The sequence below is a fragment of the Halichoerus grypus genome, chromosome 3, assembly GCF_964656455.1.
Source record: "Halichoerus grypus chromosome 3, mHalGry1.hap1.1, whole genome shotgun sequence".
NCBI lineage: Eukaryota > Metazoa > Chordata > Mammalia > Carnivora > Phocidae > Halichoerus > Halichoerus grypus.
In genome coordinates this window covers 182,514,252-182,539,862 of record NC_135714.1, presented here as the reverse complement: position 1 = coordinate 182,539,862, position 25,611 = coordinate 182,514,252, and the positions used below count along the sequence as shown (strand labels likewise).

At 44.6% G+C, this 25,611-nt stretch overlaps 1 protein-coding gene across 5 annotated transcripts in view; it reads right to left on the bottom strand.

The window, feature by feature from the left end:
• The window catches only part of MFHAS1 (multifunctional ROCO family signaling regulator 1), a 98,128-nt gene that overhangs the window by 18,096 nt on the left and 54,421 nt on the right, over positions 1 to 25,611 (bottom strand). For 3 of the 5 annotated variants that reach the window (XR_013446653.1, XM_078069666.1, XM_078069665.1), the window contains exon 2: positions 3,798 to 3,881. The exons of the other annotated variants lie outside the window; for them this stretch is intronic. Coding sequence is in view for 2 of the 3 variants with exons in the window: in XM_078069666.1 (XP_077925792.1) it covers positions 3,798 to 3,881 (84 nt within the window). In the remaining variant the exon portion in view is untranslated. The remainder of the gene's footprint in view (positions 1 to 3,797; positions 3,882 to 25,611) is intronic. 5 annotated transcript variants of the gene reach the window in all.

Genomic DNA, 25,611 nt, shown 5'->3' with positions numbered 1-25,611 from the left:
CTCCTGATTGGCCACGGCTCAGAAGAAATAAAATAAATAGACCAGGTTGGGTGTTTTGGTAGTCTTTAAAAGAAATTCCATTTTGTTAAGCAGCTTTGGTCTCAGCCCTTTGATTATTAATTCTTTCGGCGGGGCGGGGCGGGGGGGGCGAGAAAGTGACGTGCGGGAAGGAGTGTAGCGAGTCTGTAAAGAGCAGAAACAGATGCGGGTCTTCCGTTTCGGAGCCCGGAACTGTGCCCATCTCTGGCAGTCGTCCTTCTCATGGTCCTCTTCTTCAGGACAGGGTATGGTGCCGGCCCCTGGAACCGTAGGCCAGACAAAGCCGGCAGGCCGGCACCTATCCTCTGGGTGCTGACAAAATTCCCTGGGAAGCTGTCTGGGGGTGGGGAGAGCATGCTGTCAAGCTCACTCAGAGGCTGGAGGGGGCACCGGCTGCAGTCCTTGGAAAATTCCCTCCGTGGGTGCCGCTGAATTCATGGGAAAGCCAGCTGGGACACCCCCAAAACTCCCTGGAAGGTGCCCACTGAGCTTGCCAGGAAACCGGCTGGGGTACCCAGAGGTTCAGCAGGAATCTTCCTGCTGGGTCATTGGAAGTCAGCTCCAATACCTGCAGACATTGTCCAGCACTTGGCTACAGGTACTTCTAGAGAGTTCTGGGACTCCAAAAAGGCTCCCCAAAGCCACAGAGATGCTGCATTCTTCCTGTGAGCAGAGTCTGCTTTTGGCTCAGTTAGTTCCTCTTGGAAATGAGTCAATGAGAGGACCACTTAATAACTGGATACATCCCAAGGTATGAATTCTAAAGGCAACTGCAAAAACTCACACCATCAGAAATTATGAACTTCTCGTAAAATTGTGTTTTCATTTTCAACATACAGCCCTGCGATTCTTCAAAATGTAGGAATCTACTGAGTTCTGGGCAATTTAACAATGTGAAGACATTTCTGTCTCCAGCCATTTGTTGAATTCTCAAGACCAGTTTTGATTCTGAAAGCTGGGATTTTTTTTTTTTTTAAATATTCAAATGGCCTTCTATGCCCTGATGCTTTGGGGACAATTTGTGAAGTCTCATCAGTAAGAGTACAATCATCAAGCCAAACAGAAGCAGGTCAACTGGGGTTCTTGGACATGCCCTTGAACTAAAGGTGCAACTCAGTTCCTAAATTCAGCAAGTTTTCAGGGCCTGCTCGTCAGACTGCACTAAACAAACTAAATTTCAACACGTTGCTTCAACTTCTCCCCAATATCCTCCAAGGTGGTGGTGGTGGTGACAGTTACAGGCAGGAGAAACAGAGATCACAATCTTGATTACTTCTGTGACTCACACAGTGATTCTAACCTGTGAAGTCCTCAGACTCTCCTAATGAATAACAGAAGCCAAGCCGAGCAGGAACCCCACACTGGGCACAAACGACTGATACCTTTAATTTTTCCTTTTATGGAAGGTGCTCCGTCTGGAGTGGGCAAACTCAGCTTTTCCTTGTTTGGCCCAATTCCCAAGAGAGGAGTGTCCTAATAGTAATGTCTGCTTACTAATTACATAAAGCTTTGTTTGTTTGTTTGTTTGTTTGTTTGTTTGTTTGAGGGACAGAAGGAGTGACTAGTATCTCGGGCATGCTTCGCCAAGAAGGGCTGCATTCAGCCCCTCCCTGATGGAGAAGTACTCTGCTCTCTTCTGGATCAAGAGTTGAGACCTAAGGTCACAGCACCCCTTCCAAAGCATTTGACCAGAGTTCAACCAGAAGGAAAAAAAACCTGCTAACATGATTTCTTTTCAAATCTCCGCCTGAATTTTGTCACTTCCTTCACATTACAGGCTCACACTTCCTTGTCCTCAAGTCTGTTTTCCTTTTTTGTTTTTTTATTCACATACATCCAATCCTCTGTAGCCTTCTTTCCTACCACTTCCTCATGCTTGGCTTGCTGCAATTGCCTTGCCTACAGCCCCCTATTTCTATCACCTAGAGCGGATTTAGAGCCCCATACCCCCCTCCTCCAGGCTGCTGTTGTGCCTAGACTCTGCACCTGCTGAAAAGCCTCAGGGTCTCTGATCTACAGAGTCTCCTTCCCCCAGTGTTCATCACTGCACTGGGACGAGATACCAGGTAGAAGCTTCATGAGGATTCCACTTTAAAGGGTGAGGTTCCAGCAGACACAAGATAAATATTCCTGGGGGCCAGAATAAACATCTAGGACAGCAGGTGAACCTGGCCATGGTGGTATTTATTACACGGAGGAGAAATGACTCCAGGGAAGTTGCAGGAAGTTCAGGAGCCTACTAGGAAGGGCTTTGCCTTTGGATCTAAAAGAGTGAACCCAGCAAAATAAAAGATTATATCAAAGTTCTTTACACTTTCTGGTCTCGGAGTCTTTATCAGTCCCAGATTAGCCCAAATAATATACAAAGTGCAATAACACAATAACAAGATATCCTATTTTTAGATTATATACAAGATTTCTCTAGAACGTCTAAAAATAAAGCCCGATGCATCCTAGAAAGGCAGAACCATGAGGCACCACTGGAAACTTAGATGAGGTAGTTTTCTGACAGGAAAGCGTTCAGACCATGGCAAGCACATTTTAAAACTCACTACCCACAGGAAGTGCCAAGGGCTAGTCCAGAAAGGGTTGACAAATTCATGCAGGTCAATCAATAATGGACACACTGTGAGAAAGTAAAGCTTCCAGAGTTGAAGTTACAGAGGACAGCTAAGGCCCTCTACAACACTATTCTCTCAGTAGCAACAACAAACATGAAGTGAATGAATCCACCCCATACACACACAAATCCCACTGGAGCTGTGATCTGAAGGTAACCCGTCGGCTGCTGGCTCAGCCAGGCTGTTGGTGATGGCCCCACGTATACATTCGTCCCTCAGAAAATGCCCATGAGGACTTATACCGCCCTGTCCTCACTGACCCTTAGTCTGACCCAAATCAAAGCTGGTCCAGGCCTCTTCCACCATTGACTCAACTTGCCTCTCCTCACACGCATGTGCCTGCCACTTGGCTCCATTTTCATTGCTAAGGGTTTATATAAATACAAATCCACCCAAGAAAGGAAAAATATTTCCCTTTTTCCTGCTCTGGATAAAGTTCCAACAGACTTGGCTAAGGATTAGACATGCTTCACAGATCAAAGTGTGTATGGGGGAAGGTAGGGGGGGAAGCAGAGCCCAAACCCAACTTGGCCCTCCCTCTCTCAAAAGGCAAGTGAGGATTATAAAAAGCCCACACTGCTGGCCTGAAGTGCTTTCAAAAGGTTACTCTTTATTTGGATAGCCTGTCACCTACTTCTTAGTGGAAACGGTTCCAGGCTCAGAGAAGTGAACGCAGACAGCATGAAAGCATTCCGACTAAAACTGTCTCTCTCCAACCGTAGCTTTCCTTTCAACTGTAAATGGGAGGAACTTTTATGATTTGAACTGAAATTTGAAACACTGGCCCAACAGCCTTATCAAAATCGACCTGATTCGGAAGTGCTAGGATGATCAGAAGCCATAGATTTGCTTGTCTCCTAACAAGGAAGATGACAAGATTTCTACAAGTTCATTTTTCTTGGGAGGAAAAAGAAGTGAATGTCAGCCTGGGTCGGGCAAGCCAAGGAAGGGCCTGGGAGACCAGAGAAACCCACAAACTTAAGTCTGGAAGGAGCCCTGAGATGGTCCAGCTTGCTTATTTTGCACATGGCTGATCTCTCCCACACGCATAAACAAACCCTACAGGAGAACCTACAGCGGGGGGAGGGGGGGGGAGGGGGCGAGGTCTTCCCCCAACATGAGCTTCCCTTTACTTACCCCCCCCTCGCCCGAGTCTCATTCCCGGAAGATCCAGACTGGACTTGGGGCCATTATAAACAACCAACAAGCATCCATGATGACCTGAAAAGTATTAAATTGCATGAACGGTGGAAACCCAGAACTCCTTGGCCTCTCTAACCTCTTACAATTGCAATTACAAACAAGAAAGAATTCTTTATATTTCAGTGGCACCTCATCTTGAAGCAGATACAGCTGTCTTCCAGACTGAAAGCTAAATACAGAGAGAGAAAGAAAAGAACATAGTCGTGAAAGCATTAAAGCCAATTAGAAAGTATGGGATCACCCAAACGGGCTTAGCTTCACGTGGGGAAAGGGTAGTACCGAGGAGGAGCCAGTTCTCTGAGCAGTTTGGTCTATGTAGAACCCACCACTCAACTAGGCCATTTGCCTTGCCTGGGTCTCCATTCACCTTGTCTCGAGCTTTTTACTGAGTATCGGACCAAGATCCAACTACCTATTAAACATGGTCACTTGGATACTGACATGTCCAAAATCAAACTCTTGATTCCATTGGCCCTACCTCCCCGAAGTTACTCCTTTCCAAGTCCTCCCCATGTCCATAAGTGTCCACTCCGTTCTTCCAGCTACTTTGGACAAAAAATGTAGAGCCACCCTGACCCTCCTTTTCCCTCACATCCCACACCCACATCCCACAGCATCAGCCATCCTGCTGCTCTATTTCAATCACACCCAACCTATCTGACCACTTGATCAGCTCCCTTGCCCACGCCTAGCAGGTGTGCCCTCCTAGCCCACCTCTGGCCTCCATGGTCCATTTCCCCACTAAAGCCGGATGGGTTCTTTTAGAATGCAGATCAGGTCATGTCACTGTACTCAGAACCCTCGCTGGGAACAAAGCCCAAGTCCTCACAAAGTTCTACAAGGTCCCATGTGATCTGCTCCTGTCTACTTCCTGCCCTTGTGCTTTCATCCTGCTCCCTGTCCTGACCACTTTGCTCCCCACCCTCCCCTCATCCCCCATACATGCTTCATTCAGGTCTCTGCTCAACTATCACCAACTCAAAAAACAAAAAAAACTCCCTGACCACCTTGCATGAAATGGCATCCCCACCTCCCCGTCCCTGCACATTCCATTGCCTCATTTATTTTTCTTCATAAGATTTCTGTCTACCTGACACAGATGGTGTGTCTCTTGTTAGACCAGGTAAGCTCCACAAGTGTGGAGATTTTCCTTGCTCACTGTTGGATCCCCAGCATCCAGAACAGTGCCTGGCGCACAGGAGGCCCTCAGGACATGGTGAAAACCTGAATCAATCAATGGGGGAATCCACAGATTGAGGGCACATACAAGGCAGCCTCTCAAGTTCCCTCAGGTCTCTGGTTCCAAATCTGACACTGGTCAGTGCACAGTCAAGCCCTTAGGGCCGAAGTCTACAGCCTTTCCTTCCAAAGGGTATACAAATGCCCAGTCAGGGCCGGTTGCCAAACATCCCCGCACACACTGCCTCCTCCACGCACCACGGCCGGGGGCAACAACCAGAAGGGCCCCGGGAAATCACCCTGCTTTTCTGTCTTACTTGATTCTGCTATCTTTTTCAAACTGAAAAGCCATTACAGAGTCAAAATCCCCTTGGGGAGATTCTAACGTCAAAATCTTCAAATATTTTCTAAATGTTAAGGATGACACAGTTCAGAGACACTTTAGGGAAACCTGTAAGTGTAGCTAAAAACGCCCTCTTCTGAACTGCCGCTGAAAATGGGTTATTTTGAGAGTAGTAGGGATGAGCGGGGGAGACAGGAGGGAGCAGAGGTACCACGAATTATTTAGTGCTCTGGATGTGAGGTAGGGGAGACTCCAGCTGAAATAAGTTCTTAGCGCCCCGCTTCTTTTCCCAGTCGTAGGGTTTCCTCTCATACAGGCTCTGAGCAGCACCCTGCTGGGTTTTCCAGGGGACGCTGCTCCGCAGATCTCTGGAGTTCCTTCTCTTCCCCAGGCCTCTGTCCTGCTAACTCTAAAGCTCTAGTTCCCTTTGGCTCCTTCACTCAGGGAGCCGGCCAGGATGCCTTGGTGTCCTCCCCACCCGGCAGCCGAGGGTGCTAAGCTGGGGCAGTTATGAGGCCCACTTCCTTTGTTCCCCATCTCTCAGGATCACTGTCCTTTGTTGCCTGATGCTCGGGGTCTTGAAAATCATCATTCTATATATGTTGCTGGTTTGTTTTGTTTTTTTCAGATGTGACGGTAAATATAGTCTCTGTTACTCTATCCTAGCTAAAAGTGAAGTGTGGCTACTGGATCTGAAGTACTTCCTATACTATGAGTGAAATCATTCCTTTCTAAATGGTTAGCTTGTCATCAAGGTTAAAAACTTCAATGCTTCTAAAGACACTGAATCAAAAGACAAGTCACAGATGGGGAGAAAGTATTTGCAAAGGATGTATCGGATTTAAAGGACTTGTATCTAGAATATATAAAGAACAAAAGTCAAAACTCAATAAGAAAACAAAGAAACCCAGTTTTTAAAATGGGCAATAAATAAATTAAGTTAAATAGGGGCACCTGGGTGGCTCAGTTGGTTAAGCATTTGCCTTTGGCTCAGGTCATGATCCCAGGGTCCTGGGATCAAGTCCCGCGTCAGGCTCCCTGCTCAGAAGGGAGCCTGCTTCTCCCTCTCCCTCTGCCTGCCCCTCCCCTCTGCTTGTTTTCTCTTGCTCTTTCACTCTCAAATAAATAAATAAAGTATTTTAAAACAACAACAACATAGCGTCTAATACCTAGTAATAATTGGTAGGTGACGCCAACCACCAATGGCTATAAAATTAGTAGGTCGAAGTAGTTAGAGATAATTGATGGTTGTAAACTTCTGAGGAGGACCAATAATATGGGACAACCAACGACAGCTTCTACAGGACAAACATGCAAGAGCTGACATATAAGGGAAGTCAAGGGGTCAGACGCCCATGTGCCTCTAATCCCCTAGAGACATGGAAGCTTGGCTTCTTTCTCCTCTCTTCCTCTTCCACTTCAGGAAATTGCTCTCTGCCTATTACAAAGTTAAGAGTATTATCACACAGAAGTGAGACTTACGCTTTCGTTCATCCAACACCATTCCACCAAACTTCTAGGAGACAAGGCTAAGGGTAAAGACACTGGCTCCCATTCAGTCTGGAAGCCCAGGGGAACCCAGTGGCTGGCTCACAAAAGCAGCTCAAAAGAGCACCGCTGTCTCTCCACTTAGACTGGAAATTACACCAGAAAATGCGCGCATAATGCTCTCCAGCATCTATGAGAAAATTTGTCCTGCTTTTTATGGGGGAAAAAGCTCCTTTATTTCGTGAGCTGAGAAAGTATGCCAAATTATATCCAAACTCTTTAACTGAAGCCAAGTTTGCATCAGAGGTTACCAGTCTAAAAAAGCCATTTGAAACAAAAAAGTATAGGCAATTGCCAACCTACAAACATTTGACTTTCGAAAATAATAAGTGGCCTCACTCCTCTTAGCAGTGATGCTTTTAATGATTCCAAAAAGCAAGCCTTCTCTCGCCCTGTCTCCTTGGCCCCAGCCCCAGCCTCACTGTAGCCAGCCCAGGCCTCAGATGTGGGAGCTCTGGCCTTTCGTATCTTCATCCTCACTGTGGCCTCTTAGCCCTTATCTATCCCTATGTCCTCACCCACACATTCCCCTATGGACAGTGCCAAGACATATGGCCACGAATACTCTTCCAGAATTTTGTAGGTTATATGGGTTTTGTGGTTCAGCCCGGAAGCCAAACCAGCACTTAGAGCACTGTCACTTCAGGACTATGTCTTCCCCTTTAGAGTCAGTAGACGAAAAGGAATTTTTGGAACACAGCCCTTTGTAGGTCACGGACAATCCACATAACCCCACAACAAACTCTGTCCGTCCACCCCACAGACCCATGGAAAGGGATTTCTGAGGCACAAGCAAGATCACACATCTGTAGGTCAGACGTAGGTGACGTCGGTCTTCTATGACTAGCTCATCGCTCCAGTGCATCCCCAGATTTTCTGCAACACAAGAGCTACAGAGATTTCTAAATTTCCAAGAGACAGGGGAGGAGGATCAACATGAGCATGAGTGCACTGACAAAGTCTGAGAAGTGGCTTTGCCACTTACCCACTGTGTGGCCTTGGGGAAGTTATCTAGCCTCTCTGAGCCTCCCTGCTCTCATCTGTGAAGTGTGGATAAGAAACGCCGAACATATACCTCATAAGAGTGCTAGAAGAATGAAACTGACCTAACCCTCTGCCTGGCACATGGTAGCAGCTCACTAAATGTTCATTTCTTCCTCATATCCTTGTTCACCTGAAACCAAAGTTTATGCAAAAGTAACTTCTGGAAAGAGACGGGCCTATCAGAAGAGCAACTGAAAAGGCCTGACTCTCCTATCACCTTCCCCCAAATCCCTGTTGCTACCATTATGGTATATCCCACCTCCAAGGCAGCATGGGCCCTCTAAAGAACACCTAGCACTTTTGTACATTTCTGGAGGAAGAGTCAATGTGTACCCCTTCTTTGGAGAGAAATTTGGCATTCCACTTTGACGTATTTCTTCTACAGCTATACCCACAAATGTCAAAGGATATAGTCCCAAGTAGGTCTTTGGTATGGTTTCTAAAGTGAAAGACTGAAAACAACTCAAATGCTCATTGATAGAAGCCTGGTTAAATAAAAACAGCTTAGGGGGCGCCTGGGTGGCTCAGTCGTTAAGCGTCTGCCTTCGGCTCAGGTCGTGATCCCAGGGTCCTGGGATCGAGCCCCGCATCAGGCTTCCTGCTCCGCAGGAAGCCTGCTTCTCCCTCTGCCCACTCCCCCTGCTTGTGTTCCTTCTCTCGCTGTGTCCCTCTGTCAAAAAATAAATAAAAAAAAAAACTTTAAAAAATAATAAAAATAAAAATAAAAACAGCTTAGATAATGGAATATCATACAATCAATAAAAAAAAACACCAGACAGCTCTACATGTATCAGTATGTCCAGAGTGTATTTTTAACTTAAAAAAAAAAAAAAATGGCCCAAAGCAGTGTTTCTATTCTGCTACTATTTTGGAGGCTGGGGGGTGGAAACCTCTCTCTTCCCCTATTAATACATGCCATATATATTTGTAAAAACACAGAGCATCTCTGCAAGGATACCCGGGAATCCTGGCTGTCTCCAGCGGGGGGTGTGGCGGGGGATGGATGGCCATGGACAAGAGAGAAGACTTTCTTTTCCCCATAGAGCCTTCTGAGAGATACCCACCACTTACAGAGACTACCTATTAAACATAAAACTTAAGTCGAGCCTTGGCTGGCTCAGTCAGTAGAGCGTGTGACTCTTGATCTTGGGGTTGTGAGTTTGCGCCCCATGTCAGGCACAGAGATTACTTAAAAAAAAAAAAAAGAAAAGAAAAGAATATTTAAAACCAAAAAATAAAGATAAAACTTAAAATAATCTACCCCAGTGTAAGTTTAATTTTTTTCCTTTTTTCTCTTTAGATTTCTTGTTTAAGGATTTCTTTATATTTATTAATTATAAAAAAGTTAACTCGTGCTGGTTTTAACAAGTAATTAACATAAAACGTGTAAAGGAAAAGTGAGAATCCCTTTCCTCCCTTTCCCCCTTCCCAAGTATCCAGGTCCCCTTCCTTTTTTTAGATTTTATTTATTTATTTATTTAAGAGAGAGAAACAGCATGAGAGGGGAGAGGGGAGAGGGTCAGAGGGAGAAACAGGCTCCCCGCCGAGCCGGGAGCCCGATGCGGGACTCAACCCCAGGAATCCGGGATCATGACCTGAGCCGAAGGCAGTCACTTAACCGACTGAGCCACCCAGGCGTCCCCCAGGTCCCCTTCCTTGCCTCTCTCCTTGCTCAGCTCAGACATACTGAATGCTTATCTTACACACCAGGGATTTTTTTGGTTGATTTCTTTTCCATCAGGCAGAAGCATAAGTGCAACATTCTTTTCTTTCCTCTGACTGCATATTAGCTGACAGAGGTGTCAGAGTGACAACTACATTTGTTCGCCATTTCTTCATTCATCTGATATCAGTATCTTTCTCTTCCCTGGCCCTCATTCCCCTGCCCACACTCACACAATTTTACAAAAATAGACTCATGTCACACAACCATTTTTTAATGGGGCCCTTTTGTTTGGTTGCTTTTTGCCACCACCCTCCCCCCCCCCATTTCCTGAACAGTCTCATGTGCCCCCGGAGGGTGAATTTGCCGCCCACAGCCCCGCCCTGAGGTCCTCCCCAGGGAGCCCTCCCCGCCCCCTCCCCACGCCCCCAACCCTCCCGCAGGGCAGGCGGACTCCTGCGCTGGTGGCATCTCAGAATCAGGAGTGCCCCGGGGCAAACTGCAGTCAGCTGGCCAGGTGGTGAAGCAAGGGGCTCTGGCCAAGTACTAAGCGTGATTCCAGACTCAGTGGAGATGCCATTTGCATCGTGGAATGAAATGATCTAAAAGGAGAAGCCACTGGAAGCTTTTCACAAACCCAGATCACACATCTAAGAAAAAATAGCACAAGTGACAGAGAAAAGCTCCTCCAGCAAGCAGAGGCTTCTAGTTTCCGCATCCTTTCCTACCCTTCTTCCTTTACAAGCCAACAGAGGTGAGAGAGCACGTGAGTCGGAAGGGGAAGGTATCTGGGTCTAGGTTACACAGCTGGTCTGAGCGGCTCCCTGCCTGGCCTCGGGGTGAGAGGGGGCAGCTGCTGGATGGAGCCAGAACGAAAGGCTGGGGGATTAGCGGCTTCTGTGCTGGGTTTACTGTGCCCCCAAGGCCCCTGCAGCAGGAGGTCAAAGAACAAGGAGGAGGGAGTGGAAACAGAAGGTCACTTACTACTAAGCCCATTTCCACCCTCCATTTCTCGGTTCTTAGATTGCATCGCAGCAAATTTCACGGAATGCAAGGAAGTACTTAACCATCTTTGCTCAGCAAGGAGGATGGTGTGCAAAGGATCACCTCCCTCCCAAATACACTTACAGGTCTTCTGTCCATGTAAGATCTTTACTGGTGCCAGGGGCTACGAAAATATAAACCAATCTCCACTGATTAAAAATTTGATTTATGCCAGAGCTTTGCATTTTCTTTAAAAGAGGTGGGGGGGGGGCGCTTTTTAAAATCCTGACAACCAGCTCATGATGTTGAAATCTCACTATGGCATTTCTGCGAGGACTTGACCTAGATCAAAGAAATCCTTGTCGGGCCCCAAGCGTGTGAAGATGTTAGTAGATATCACGCAGGGTCTCAAGCCAGGTTTTCATAAAATCCTACTGATCTCAAGTCTACAGACAGCCCAAGGGCCTTAACAGTAACTTCAAAACGCATGCAAAAGACAGCTGGGTCTACCTAGCATCAGAGCACGGTGACTTCCCGGGAATGCGCGGACTCGCTTCAGAAGAGCCCAGCACGAGGAGGAGGAGGGTGCAGTGCTGACCTCAGGGGCTGGCTCCCAGCCGCACCACCTCCCGGCAGTGGGTCCCTGAGCAAACGGCTTTAAGGACACTAAGCCCAGGTGTCCACGCCCCCCTGAGAGACGACACTGCATGCCTTGTAGGCCCGGCGTGAGGACTGAACGAGGTCATACACACGGGGTCTAGCTGGAGGCCGGCTGCCTTTCCCAGGGCTCCTGAGGCCCCCAGGGTCCCTGGCCTCTGCCCAGGGCTGGCCACCCGGCCACAGGCAGCCCGTTCTGAAGAGTGGCAGCAACTCGCAGCCTGGTGAGAAAAGGTGAAGTAGGCGGATCAGATGGCTCCGTGGGGAACTGGGAATTGGGGTGAGAGACAGAATTAGTGAGTGAAGCAGAGAGAGGCTGGGGCGGTCACCTGCATCACATGTCAGCTGCAGAGGAAGCTGGTCTGAGGGGAGAAAAAAATGGGGGCAAGTCCTTAGGGAGAGAGAGAGGGACAGAAGTTGGGAGGGAAACCAAGCTGGGGGACAGGGGACTGAGATGGGGGTAGGGGATCAAGTCAGGGGACTGGAGATGGGAGTCAAGGTGACCGACAAGTTGAATGACAGGACCTGAGGGCCCATCAGACAGGGGATGGGGGACGGGGGACTCAGAGAGAGACTGGGACAGAGGAACAGAGCAACACACACCAGTCCCAAGTTCCAAGTCACATAAGGAAAGCTTGGACTTGTTTCCTTTCCTTAGATTCTGAGGATCACTCTAACTCTTGACATAATCCTGCTTTTCATCCCTTAAATTAATTTGCAAGCACTGACTGGAACATAATAATTAATAAACAGCTTTTACTGAGCATAACCATTTCTTTCATTAACTACAAGGTATTATTTTCAACTAATTACAAAGCTCTCATAAGTTATTATAAAAACAACTTTTGAAGACTTGGCTTTATGAGTAACAAGGTATTTCTCTATATCTAGGAAGATGCTTTGTGAAAGCCCAGTAAGCATCGCTACTGGGCAAGCATGACACTGAGACCTGGGTTCTACTCCCAGGGCTGCACTGACTCCTGCACGTTCCTGACAAACCCTGACTCTTCTGGGCCCCAGTCCTTCAGCTGCCAAAGGAAGAAGCTGAACTGGTTTATCTTCAGGGTCTGTTCAGCTTAAAATAGTCTGTTCCAGCTTAAAATACTGTGAAAATGTATTTTCTACTAAATTTTCTAGGTTTCTCAAGTTAGACATGCAAATTTGGCATGAAGTAGAACAATCTCTCAAACAGGCCAAACAAACATGGCCTGGGCTCTCCCCAGCCACCCTCTCATCGATTCCCTACTTTACCCCCCTCATGCTTCGATGCAAGGGACCGCATCCCACTGGTACCCAGAGGATGGTATGTGTGGCTCTGTCTCACACCCAGCACAGACAACAGTCAGGGCCCCAAGAAAAGATATGATATGGCCCGTAAAGCCTTCTTCTCAGATATTCATCTGTCTCCCTAGGCTTCAAAGAACTCAGCCACCCTGTATATATAGGAGTTTGAGTGCTCACAGAAAAGGTCTGTTACTCTTCGCTATCATGGCAAAGTTCCCTAGAGTGGAAAAAAAAAAAAATCATAAACCATACAAAAAGAGCAAGATTTAATTTTCTATATAAATAAAAGTGCGTTTCATTCCCCACTTAGTAAAAACCAGGAGCTTCCAGGAGCTCACAGTTGCGTGCATTTAGCCAGACCTAAATATTTCCATCTGTGCAGCTCTGTGCTCACCGGCCTGTCCACAAGGTAGACCTGCTGACCAACGAGGCGACCCCATCCCACCCAGGCTACACACTTCCTGAGAAGAGACTGGTGAGCAGACAGGCAAACCTCACAGATGAGGCTTCCCTCTCCAGGGGCTCAGCAGGGATGGGAATGCCGTGAAGGCAACCTCTGCTCACCTTCAGTCAACTGACAGCTGTTAGAAATGCAGGCCTGGTTCCCTCCTAACCCAGCACATGGGTGACCCTGCAGTCATTATCCACTGGCACAGGGAAAATGGCCCCCCAAAAGTTCAAGCCTCCCTTAAAGAAGGACCACTGCAGGCCATTTCAGAGTCCTTTGGTCCTGGCGGAGGCCAAGGCCCTGGCTCAGGCAGAGTGTTAAGCTGGAGGTGTGCAGACCCCAAAACCTGAAACTTCAAGGGCAAGGGTTTTCTCTCTCTCTCTCTCTCACTCACTCACTCACACACACACACACACACACACACACACACACCCTTTCCTGCTCCATCAGAAGTGGAATATAATTCTTGCCAGTATGTATTTTAAGGCAACTCATATAATACAGGATCCCAACACTCAGGTGCAGATCATCTGTAAGAGAGAAAATTGTTTGTGATCAAGATGGATTTAGCCATCAGAGGCCAGAGTGAGGGAGAGCATCCATCGGTCCTAGAGTTCAAGGAAAGAAAATGGATCAGAGACCAGGCAAGAAAGCTGGAGGCAGGGCTCCAAGGAACCCGGGAATGAGGCATTCACAGCAAGGAGGCCCTTTAGAAAGCCCTGTCAGAGATCTGTCCCAGCCCACATTCAGTATTTCCAGGTTCCCAGCCTAGTCACCCTGGAGACCAGCTTTCACCTGGGAAAAGAAGACGGGAGTAGCCAAGCCTAGGGCAATCTCGACTATCCTGAGATTCTGTAAAACACGGAACTATCCCCACCAAAGTTTAAAGGGATAGAAGAATGTATTTGTTTGCTAGGGCTGCCATAATATAATGTCACAGACTGGGCGGCTTAAAGAACAGAAAGTGGTTTTCTCACAATGCTGGAGGCTAGAAGTCTGAGATGGAAGTGTCAACAGGGATGGTTTCTTCTAAAGCTTCTGTCCTGGGCTCATAGATGGCCATCTTGTTCTCTCCCTGCTCTCCCTGTGCCCTCATGTGGTCTTCCCTCTCTGTTTGTGTCTGGGTCCTAGTCTCATCTTTTTTTTTTTTTTTTTTTTAAGATTTTGTTTATTTATTTGAGACAGAGTGAGAGAGAGCATGCATGAGCAGGGGGGTGGGGGGTGGGCAAAGTGAGGGGGAGAAGCAGACTCCCTGCTGAGTGGGGAACCCGATGGGGGGCTTGATCCCAGGACCCTGGGATCATGACCTAAGCCGAAGGCAGACGCTTAACTGACTGAGCCACCCAGGCGCCCCTAATCTCATCTTCTTATGAGGACACCAGTCATATTGGGTTAGGGCCTTCCCTCATGACCTCATTTAATTTTAATCTCCTTTTTAAAGACCCTATCTCCAGGATGCCTGGGTGGCTCAATTAAGCGACCAACTCCTGATTTCTGCTCAGGTCGTGATCTCAAGGTGGTGAGATCGAGCCCCGCACTGGGCTCCACGTTCAGTCTAAATTAACAAAAATAGGGGCGCCTGGGTGGCTCAGTTGGTTAGGCGACTGCCTTCGGCTCAGGTCATGATCCTAGAGTCCCTGGATCGAGTCCCGCATCGGGCTCCCTGCTCGGCAGGGAGTCTGCTTCTCCCTCTGACCCTCCCCCCTCTCATGTGCTCTCTCTCATTCTCTCTCTCAAATAAATAAATAAAATCTTTAAAAAAAAAATAAATAAAAATTAATTAATTAACAAAAATAAATAAATAAAAGAAAAATCTTGAAAAAGATCCTATCTCCATATAGAGTCACATTCTAGGGTGCTGGCGGCTAGGACTTCAACATATGAATTTTTTTGGGGGGTCACATTCAGCCCATAACGAAGACTAAATAAGAACATCTTCAAAATGCTAGGTTTCTTTTGTGACCAATGAGGCTGACTCTTAATCCTCTTCTTTAGTTTCTGGAAAACGTATAAATTATAACTTGTATAATTTGAGGAGGCTCAGACCTAGAAGGAGTCCAAGATACCAACTGGCTGGACAGCTGTACCCAAGGGGTTCTGATAATGCACTGATGTCAACTTCCTATCAACTTCCTTCCTTTACATTTAACACATATTCATTGTTTAAAAAAAAAAAAAAATTCCGGGCCTTGCCCCTGGCCCAGGCACCTGCTGGGGGCACCCGCAGCTCGAGCACCCTGGCCCAGAAGGAAGCCAGAAGCAGCGGAAGTGTGCAGGGTTTGTGACCCTGGTGCCAGCCAGCCCCCAGCCCAGCTGTCTGAGAGCCCGTGGGAGGCCCTGCCATGCAGTCCATCCCAGTGGCAGACGAGGACACAGGGCTGGAGGACCCTGAGGAGAGGATCCGGGGCAGCTCCTGCCCCCTCCCAGCCTGCCTGGCTCGGCACTGTCAGCCGCCAGCCTGGGCAGCCTCCTGCTCACCCTCTGCTGCTTGTGCATCCAAGTCCCCTGCCGGGGGTCTCTCAAAAGGACGCCCACCTGGGCCCCCTCTGCCCTGCCCCTCCATCAGACCATGCTCATGAGGAAGGGCTTAGCTCCCTTCTTTATGGGAACCATTTCATACTAATGTCAGGTACAGAATAAACTCAAGGAAATCGCCCCCCCAACCCCAAAACAATTCTCAGTGGGAATTAACAATATAAAGTGAAAAATAAATGTCCCTCTTTCTCCTGACTGCTGGTCAGTTCCACAGAGGTAACTACAGATGATCCAGGACTTACAATGGTGTGAAAGCCATATGCATCTGGTGGAAACCACACTTCGAATTTTGAATCTGGATCTTTCCCCGGGCTGGCGACCTGCGGTGTGATCCGTTCTCAGGAGGCTAGGCCCTGGCAGAGAGCTGTAGCTCCCAGTCAGCCACATGATCACGAGGGTAAGTGACCCACACACCCGGACAACCACTCCGTACCCACACATGCAATCTGCTTTCCACCTTTAGTAGTCAATCACAGTTACATGAGGTATCTAACTTTCTTATAAAATAGGCATTGTGTTAGATGATTCTGCCCAACTGGAGGCTAATGTGAGAGTTCGGAGCACGTTTCAGGCTGGCTAGGCTAAGCTATGATGTTCAGGAGGTTAGGTGTATTGAATGCATTTTCAACTTACGGTAAGGTTTATCAGGACATATGACGGATAACCCCACTGTAAGTCGAGGAAGACTGTACTGTTATCCAATTCTCAAGTACCTTCCAGAAGTATCGTATGCAAACACAGATTGTGTGTGTGTGTGTGTGTGTGTGTGTGTGTGTGAGAGAGAGAAAGAGAGAAAGCGAGAGAGAGAGAGAGAGAGTGCCACACTTCTAGCTGCCTACCTAATATTCCTTCTCCTCTTCGTCTATAATCACAGAACCCTTCATTACATGTGAGGGAAAAACATGTGCCTAATTAAAATTCTTACCTTTGCAGCTTCCCTTAAAGATCTAGAGAGCCGTGGAATAGTTCTAACCAACAAAAAGTAAGCAGAAGTCTGCTGAGGATTTCTGGAAACATTCTGGCTTTTATGATACAGACGTCTTCCCTTTCTCCTACTTTTCTCTTTATATCTTTTTCCCACCTGGAAATCCAGACATGGGGCTTGGTAGAGCACAGCCATCTTGCTGGGATGAAGGGAAAAAAATATGAGGGCAGAGGCCCACACAATTAGGGACGTAGAAATGAAAGACAGCGTGCGGGAGGCACAGATGGCATACTTGGGTCCCTGTACCAACCCTGCACTGCCAACATATGCAGATTTCCTGTGGCATAAGATAAATACACCCACTCGGGCTTTTTATTATTTGTAGCTAATACCTTCCTGACCGATATAGATCTTTTTTATAAAACACATGATATCAGACTATACACACGGATTTGCTTTTTAATATCTTGACTCAATCAGGATATTGAGAATTGCAACTTTTTTTATTAAAAAATTTTTTTAAATATTTTTAAGTAATCTCTACACCCAACATGGGGCTCAAACCTACAACCCTGAGATCAAGAGTTGCATGCTCCACGGACTGAGTCAGCCAGGCGCCGCAGAGAACTGCAACATTTTAAATCATCACAGCGTTCCACTGGGTACTACTGACATGATTTGCTTTCATTTTTTTCCCCATTATAAACACTGTTACAACAAATATCTATGTAGCTATTTTTGCATACTTGCTGGAAAATATTTACAGGGTCAGTAGAATTCCTGAGTCTGAGGATAATGACCTTTTAAATTCTGATAGATATTGTACAAATGACCTTCAAAAACACTCATCAACTATATATGTCTGCCTATTTCCTTGTATCATCTATAATAGTGGGTATTACCAAACTTCATCATGGTCCTCTCATAGGTAGAAAAGTGAGATCTCATTGTTTTCAATTGAACTTCTAAACAGAGTAAAGATTAGGATGTTTTAATATGCTTATTTCTGTTAATATCAGTTCAACCTCCTCATTGTCCATCTTTTTTCTTATTGATTTTTAAGAATTCTTTCCATATGAAAAGAATTGGCCCTCTGACATACATACCGCAATCATTTTTCCAAGTACATTCTTTGTCATTTGACTTCATTTATGGAATTTTTGCCAAACAGAACCTTTTAATTTTCATATGAAATGTCCCTTTTTGGAAAGTTCGTCTTTTCCTTTATGGCGTCCACGTTCTGGGACATGGTTAGGGGGGAGAAAAAGTCTTCTGTCTCCATTCCAAGATATATTTAAAATTTACTCATGTTTCTTCTAATAGTCTTTATGACTTCGTTATTAAAGTTTAAATCTTAGAGCCATCTGTAATTTATTTTTACATATCTTATCTAAAGAATGAGAACGGACTCCAGTTTTCTCTTTTTCCAACAGGTATCCAGCTCCTAAACACCATGCAGTGATGAGTTTGCTTTCCCCACTGATTAGAAATGCCACGTTGTTCACGCCAAAAGGCACAGTGCAAAGCAGGCGACATCTGGCAGGACTCAGATTCAGGTCCTATCCTCACGGGCATCTCAACGATGCTGGTGGAAATATACAAGGGAGCTCATAAATCATTCAGTTAGCTTATAACCAAGAGAACGAATTAACAGGCTGAAACCAGAGATTAAAAACAAAACAAAACAAAAAAAACTCAAAAGCCTGGAGCAACAGGAAACGTATAATAAGATAATGTCTAAAAGGAATGTAGTTAGAGCCTACAAATACAGAATGGGAAGTAACGTGGAAACAAAGACATGGCAGGTGTTCTCGGGAATTCTGTGAGTAGCTTTGATGTATGGTTGTTAAAGAGTTAAAGTGATGATACATGACCTTCAACGAAGCAGGTCCGTATCTTAGGCCATTTTAATAGAAAGGGGGTACTACACTGCTCAGGTATTCTACATTATCTGAAGCACTTAATTCTGTTCTGGACACCACCCTTTAAGGAGAATATTGATTAGATCATTTCCATGAGGAAGAAAGCCAACGATATAGGAGTTAAAACAATATCACATGAAAAAAATTTAAAAAATAAAATGACAAAAAAAAAATTAAAAATAAAACAGTATCACATGAAGAAGGAACAACTTGAGATGTCCCCTGCCCCACTAAACAGTGAAATTCTGGGGTGGGGGGCAAGGCCCAGGCCTTCTTTATTTACACATCCCCCAACCCGAGCAAAGTCTCTAGAAAGAATTGGTCTGTAATAACTAGGTATTGAACAAACATGAAGAATGTAGGGGAAAGGATTTGTTCTTTGGTTTTCTGAGGCAGACCCATCATGGCCCCCAGAGGCCAAGCCCTAGCTGCTCACCCCCAGTTTCATCCTTCATCATCTTTCCTTTGGACTGTCGACGACAGGCTGGGAGTGCTCCCTGTCTCCACCTCACCGCCCTCAGATTCCTTTGGCCTTGTGCAGCTAGCACTTACCTTCCTAAAATACAAATCTATCTCCCCCAGTGTCCTAGATTAAATAAAGTTAACGCCTTCGGCACTGCATGGATGGGCCCTTTGTGACGGACCATCGTCACATCCCCTGCGTAAGCAATATCAAACTTCTCCGGGTCCCCCAGCACCTGACATCTCTCCGTGGCCTCTGCAAAGCTCCGCTCTCTGTCTGAAATATCCCACCTCTGTCCCTCTCCGGAAGCCCTTCCCCGTGGCTAGCACACTCCCACTCCACCCTTCACCTGGAGGCCTTGCCCAACACCGTGACTCTGACAGAATCAGCCACTCCCTCCTTCGTGCCTCCTCAGCATCCCAGCCATGATCTTCACGGACGTCATCACACGGTACTGCAGGCCATTCATGGACATTTCTGTGTCTAAACTAGATGGCGTTCTTCGAAAACTCAGACTGTCTTATTTATCTCTGTGTTCTCCGTGCCTGGCACATTGGCAGCACTGAAGGATGCCTGCGAGTTACACTACAAGGTATAGGAACATGGATTTCACATCAATTTAAAAAAAAAGGAACATAAACAGAACTATCCACAAATGGAACAGACTGTCTCTGTGGGGTTACCCTCAGAGATGTCTAGAGGCCAGAGGGTCTGGTGGGAAGGCCAAGGAGAAGATACTTACTGTCCAACTTGAACAGTGCTTCTCAACCTTTAATACACAGACCTGTGAATGCCTGATTCGGTAGGTTTGGGGTGTGGCCTGAAATCCTGCATTTCTAACGAGTTCCCAGGTGAGGCCAAAGCCGCTGGTCCAAGGAACACTTTGAAGACCGGGGGGGGCTAGATGACCTCTGCTTTTCTCCAGTTCGGAGATTTATCCATGGACCCTGATATGAGAGGTAGCCGGCCCCACAGCCTCTGGCCCGTGGGGCCATTAACTAAGTTAATAACTTAAGAGTTCTGTGTTGAAACACCAAGCTAGAATTTAGGCCAAAGTAAGGAAAAACTATAAAAGCTCCTAAAAGAAAGAGTCCAGTTGTGCATCAAGATTTCCTGAAGCATTTCCACTAAAAGGGTACAAAGTTATTATTAAGTGTCAGTCATTGTTTTCATTAAACTCTTTGGTTTTCGGTACTGTTTTTGCTTGGCTAGTTTAAAACTTGAATCACAGCATAGTGTACAAATTAAAGAGAAAATTGTTGATGAGCCATATAAAATTACAAGTTAGTTAGACTCAAATGGGACATCAGTGAGCACTATTCTAGAGTCCTCTAGACCCATCTTCTCATTTCACAGGCAAGGAAACGGAGGCCCAAGGTCATCGAGGCTGACACTGAAGCAATATCACTTGTCCTTTATGCTCAGTATACTTTCTCTGCCTTTAAAGGCAGTTTAATGTCCAAGTTTGAAAAGAAATATGCTTATTTCAGTTTTCAGAGGTACAGTTACTGAATAATACATTTGGAAAAAAATAGTTGTATAAAAGAAATCAAATGTAAAAATACATCCTTCTCCATCATACTGCCTGATTTCAAAATTGATCACAAAGCTACAATGGTCAAGGTAACGTGAACAGACAGACAGACCAATGGGACAGAACAGAGTTCAGAAATAGACAAACATATCCATGGTCAATCAATTTTTGACAAAAGGTCTAGTTAATTCAGAAGGGAAAGCAGTTTTTTCAACAAATGGTACCAAAACAACTGGATATCTGGATGGGAAAAAACCTCAACCCTGATTTCATGACATACACAAAAAATAACTTGAAATGGAACCTATACCTAAATGTAAAAGTCAACACTGTAACATTAAAGCATGATATTTCCTTCTAGAGGAAAATCTAGGGGAAAATTTTCTTAATCTTGAGAGCAAAAACAAATAAGAAGTACTAACCAGAAAAAAACCTGATACGGTGAAATTTTAAACTATTGCTCTTCAAAGGACACTAGGTTAAGGAAATGAAAAAGCAAGCCACCAACTGGGGAAAAATCTTTTTCATACATACATCTGGCAAAAGGCTTGCATTCAAAGTATATAAAAACTCTTATAACTCAATAGTAAGATAAGCAACCCAATTAAAAAATGGACAAAAGATTTGAACAGACACTTCACACACACACACACACACACACACACACACACACACACAGGCAAATAAGCATATGCAAAGATGCTCAACATTATTCATCAGGGTATCACAAATTGAAACCATACTAAGATATACAACACACCCAGTAGTAGAACGGCTAAAATTTTAAAAGCTGACTATACCAAGTATTGGAGAGAATTGAAGCAACTAGAATTTTCGTACATTGTTGGTAGAAGTATAATGGTATGATCACTTCAGAAAAGTTTGGCAGTTTCTTATAAAGTCAGACATGGGTTATTATATGAGCTAATAATTCTAATCTAGAGAAAGGAGAATATCTGGCCTACACAAGGGCTTTCACATGAATGCTTATGTTTATGGGAACCCAAATGCCCCTCATCAAGTGAATGGATATACTGTGATATTTCTGAAAATGGAATAGTATTCAGAGGAGAAAAAAAAAAAAGGAATGAACTACTAACACATCTAACAACATGAGTGAATCCCAGAAACATGATGCCGAGTAAAAGAAGCTAGATCTGTGGTTCCCAAACTGTGCACTAAAGTCAACCCAGGGCACCATAATGGACTCACACAGGTGTACCACAGAATATTTCAAATTTATGAGGGAAACATAGCAACGCCAAGTACCATGCAAAGTACTTCAGCTGAGTTCTCTGGACCTAATGGAACTGTTAGGTAGTGCTTTTGGCTTACCATGAAAAAAATTACTGATTCTCTAAGGGTATTATGAACCAAAAAAGTTTAGTAATCCCTGAGCCAGATACAAGAGAGTATATACTATCTGATTCCATTCATATGAATTCTAGAACAGGCAACCCTAATCTACAGTGACGGAAAGCAGATCAGATCAATGGTTGTCTGGGGCTTGGTGAGGGAGAAGGTTGATGCACCTTTAGGAAGATGGAAATGTTCCCTATCTCGATGGAGATGGTGGTGGCATGTCAAAACTCATGGAATTTGTCATACACTTAAAAAAGTTACAGTTGGACTGTATGCAAATTATACCTCAAGAAAGTTCATTTTCCAGGAAAATGCCCTCCAAAAGTTAAAAACACACAATTACAGAAATATTCTCTCTCATGGGCCTTGATTAATTTTTCAGGATGGTAAGTGCCTCAGAGCAGGAACTGTGTGTGACAGCCATCCTGGTAGTCCTCAGAGCCTGGTCAAGCAGCACTTCCCACTCGGGAAAACATTTGTTCATTAATTTCCTAATTTTCCTCACAATGAAGATGTTTCCACAAGGAAATGAAACCAACACTGAATTCCAAACTTGCTATATAATTATCTTTTTATGAGAACCAATTTTTATTTCAGCAACTTAAGTTTTAGCATTTATAAATATTTATAAAGCTTTTCTCTCTTACTCCCTCTGGATTTGAGTCACTGAATAAAAGTTCAAATTAAAATTTTAAAAAATCGGGGCACCTGGGTGGCTCAGTCGTTAAGCGTCTGCCTTGGGCTCAGGTCATGATCCCAGAGTCCTGGGATCGAGCCCCGCATTGGGCTCCCTGCTCCACAGAGAGCCTGCTTCTCCCTTACCCACTCCTCCTGCTGTGTTCCCTCTCTCGCTGTGTCTCTCTCTGTCAAATAAATAAATAAAACCTTTAAAATTTTAAAAAATTGCTTAACCCTCTGAGAACTTCTGGGACCCCAATAATACCATGTGGAAGGGTCAACATTTACAGACAGCGCTCATTAACCATGTGTTGAGATTAAACTTTGCACGGGCCCCTGAGAGAACAGCTATCAGCAAAGTAAGGCCTGCTGTCTGCTCTTATAAATAAAGTTTTATTGCCAGTCCTTTATGTATTATCCATGGCTTCTTTCCAAGATGGTAAAACCCTGCTTTCAACTCTGCTACGACAGCAGAGGTGAGTAGTTGCCAGAGACTCTATGGCCTACAAAATTAAAAATATTCTATCTACCCTTTACAAAAAAGTTTGCTGAGCCCTGATCTGGGATATATCTGACTTAAAACACTATATGCAAGACAGGAGAAAACTAAACACCGAAATGAAAGATGACATGCAGGCTGTGATTGAGAAGTTTGTTATTTCAAATGCAAATTTCAGGCTCTAAACTTTTTAGAAAAAGTACCCAGTTTTCCATTTTAAACACTTCCTGGGCGATGGATCCATATGTCCATTAACTCAAGGTCTTATGCGCAATATTATTTCAGGAGAGAACAATGAAGTGGAGATGGCTTTCTTTTGTCCCCCTTCAACTTATATGGGTCTGAAAAATCTGATTCTTTTTTTCCTCTTTGAATTTCATCATTTTTCTGTAAGTGAACCAACCTTTCTTCTTTCCTCTTTTCTGTCCACAGTAAGTTATCTTGTTGTTCATTTAAACTGGCTCTTTACATGTGTGTGAATCTCATTTTATCTCTTAATGTAGGGCCTAAACATAGTTCCATGTAAAAACATTTTAGGTAAAAAAACAAAAACAAACAAACAAACAAAAACTTTAGGTATTTTAAAAAAGTTGAACTGTGTTAGGGAAAGCAGTGGGGAAATAGTGACCCTGTGACTTTCACAAAACATAACTATGTTCCATGTCTAAAAATATTCATTTAGCATTTGAAATATGAACTATTATCATATGTAATCAGCAACTAGATGTTCATATCACTGTAGTTTTTAAATGATGATACAAATGTTCTGCTAAGGTGGACACGCTCTTCTTAAAACAGATGGCCAAGTAAGTTATCCTGCTAGGCTTTGAGGACAAAAGATTTTTAAAAGCAATGAGGCAATGCTTGACTTTCTGCAAAGAAGATATATAAATAGCCAATAAGCACGTGAAAAGATATGCAAATCAAAACCACAATGAGATACCACTTCATACCCACTGGGATGGCTACTATAAACCAAACCAAACCCAGAAAATAAAGTGAGGAGGACGTAGAGAAACCGGAAGCCTTGTGCACTGTTGGTGGGAATGTGTGATAGGGCAGGTGCTGTGAAAAATAGTATGGCTGTTCCTTAAAAAATTAAAAACAGAATTACTATATAATCCAGCAATATACCCAAAATGCCCAAAAGAATTGAAAGCAGGGTAGGGCACCTGGGTGGCTCAGTCGGTTAAGCATCTGCCTTCGACTCAGGTCATGATCCCAGGGTCCTGGGATCAAGCCTGCATTGGGCTCCCTGCTCGGCGGGGAGTCTGCTTCTCCCTCTGCCCCTTGTGCGCACACTCGCACACACTCTCTCTCTAGCAAAAATAAAATCTTTTTTTTTTTTTTAAGATTTTATTTATTTATTTGGCAGAGAGAGAGACACAGCGAGAGAGGGAACACAAGCGGGGGAGTGGGAAAGGGAGAAGCAGGCTCCCCGCGGAGCAGGGAGCCTGATGCAGGGCTCGATCCCAACACCCTGGGATCATGACCTGAGCCGAAGGCAGACACTTAACTGACTGAGCCACCCAGGCGCCCTGCAAAAATAAAATCTTAAAAAAAAAAAAAAAAGAAAGAATCGAAAGCAGGGCCTCAAAATGATACTGCTATACCCACATTCATAGCAGCATTATTCACATTGGCTAAAACATGGAAGCAACCCCAGTGTCCACTAACAGCGAATGGATAAATAAAATGTGGTGTACACACACAATGGAACAGTATTCAGCCTTAAAAAGAAAGGAAAATCTGACACATGCTACATCAAGCATGAACCTTGAGGACATTATACTAAGTGAAATAAACCAGGTAAGTACTATATGATTCCCTTTATATGAGGGACCTAGAAAAGTCAAATACATAGAGACAGAAAGTAGAATGGTGGTTGCCAGGGGCTGGGGAGCAGGAAGAATGGGGAGTTATTTAATGTGTACAGAGTTTCAGTTTTGCAAGATGAAGTTCTAGAGATGGATGGTGGTGATGGTTGCACAATAATATAAATGTCCTTAATACCACTGAATACTTAAAAATGGCTAAATTTATAAATATTATGTTATTTTACCACAATAAAAAAAGGGGGTGGGAAAGTAATGCAAGAAAGGACTTGCATCCATAATATATAAAGAACCCTTAGAATTCAATAAGAACACAAACTACCCAATAGAAAATATGCATAAGGTTTTAATGGACACTTCACATAAGAAGACATATGAATAGCCAATACACATGAAAAGATGCTCAACATCATTAGTTAAGAAAATGCAAATTAAAATCACATATCCACTGGAATGGCTTAAAATAAAGATAATACCCCAATGTACCTAGCACACTCATACAGTACTAGTGGGAAAATAAAATTATGTAATCCTTTTGGAAAAAAGTTTGACAGTTTCTTATAATAAGTTAAATATATACTTACAGTGTGACCTAGAGATTCCACTCCTAGATGTTTACCCAAGAGAAGTGAAAACATATGTCTGACACACACAGATTTGTACATGAATGCTCATAACAACTTTATTTATAATAACCCAAACCTGAGAAAAACCTAAATGTCTATCAGCAGATGAATAATAAACACACTGTGGTATAGTTCTAAATGAAATGCACTCAGCAAGAACAAGGACCAACTACTGATATATGCAACAACACGGATCAATCTCACAAACATTACACTAAG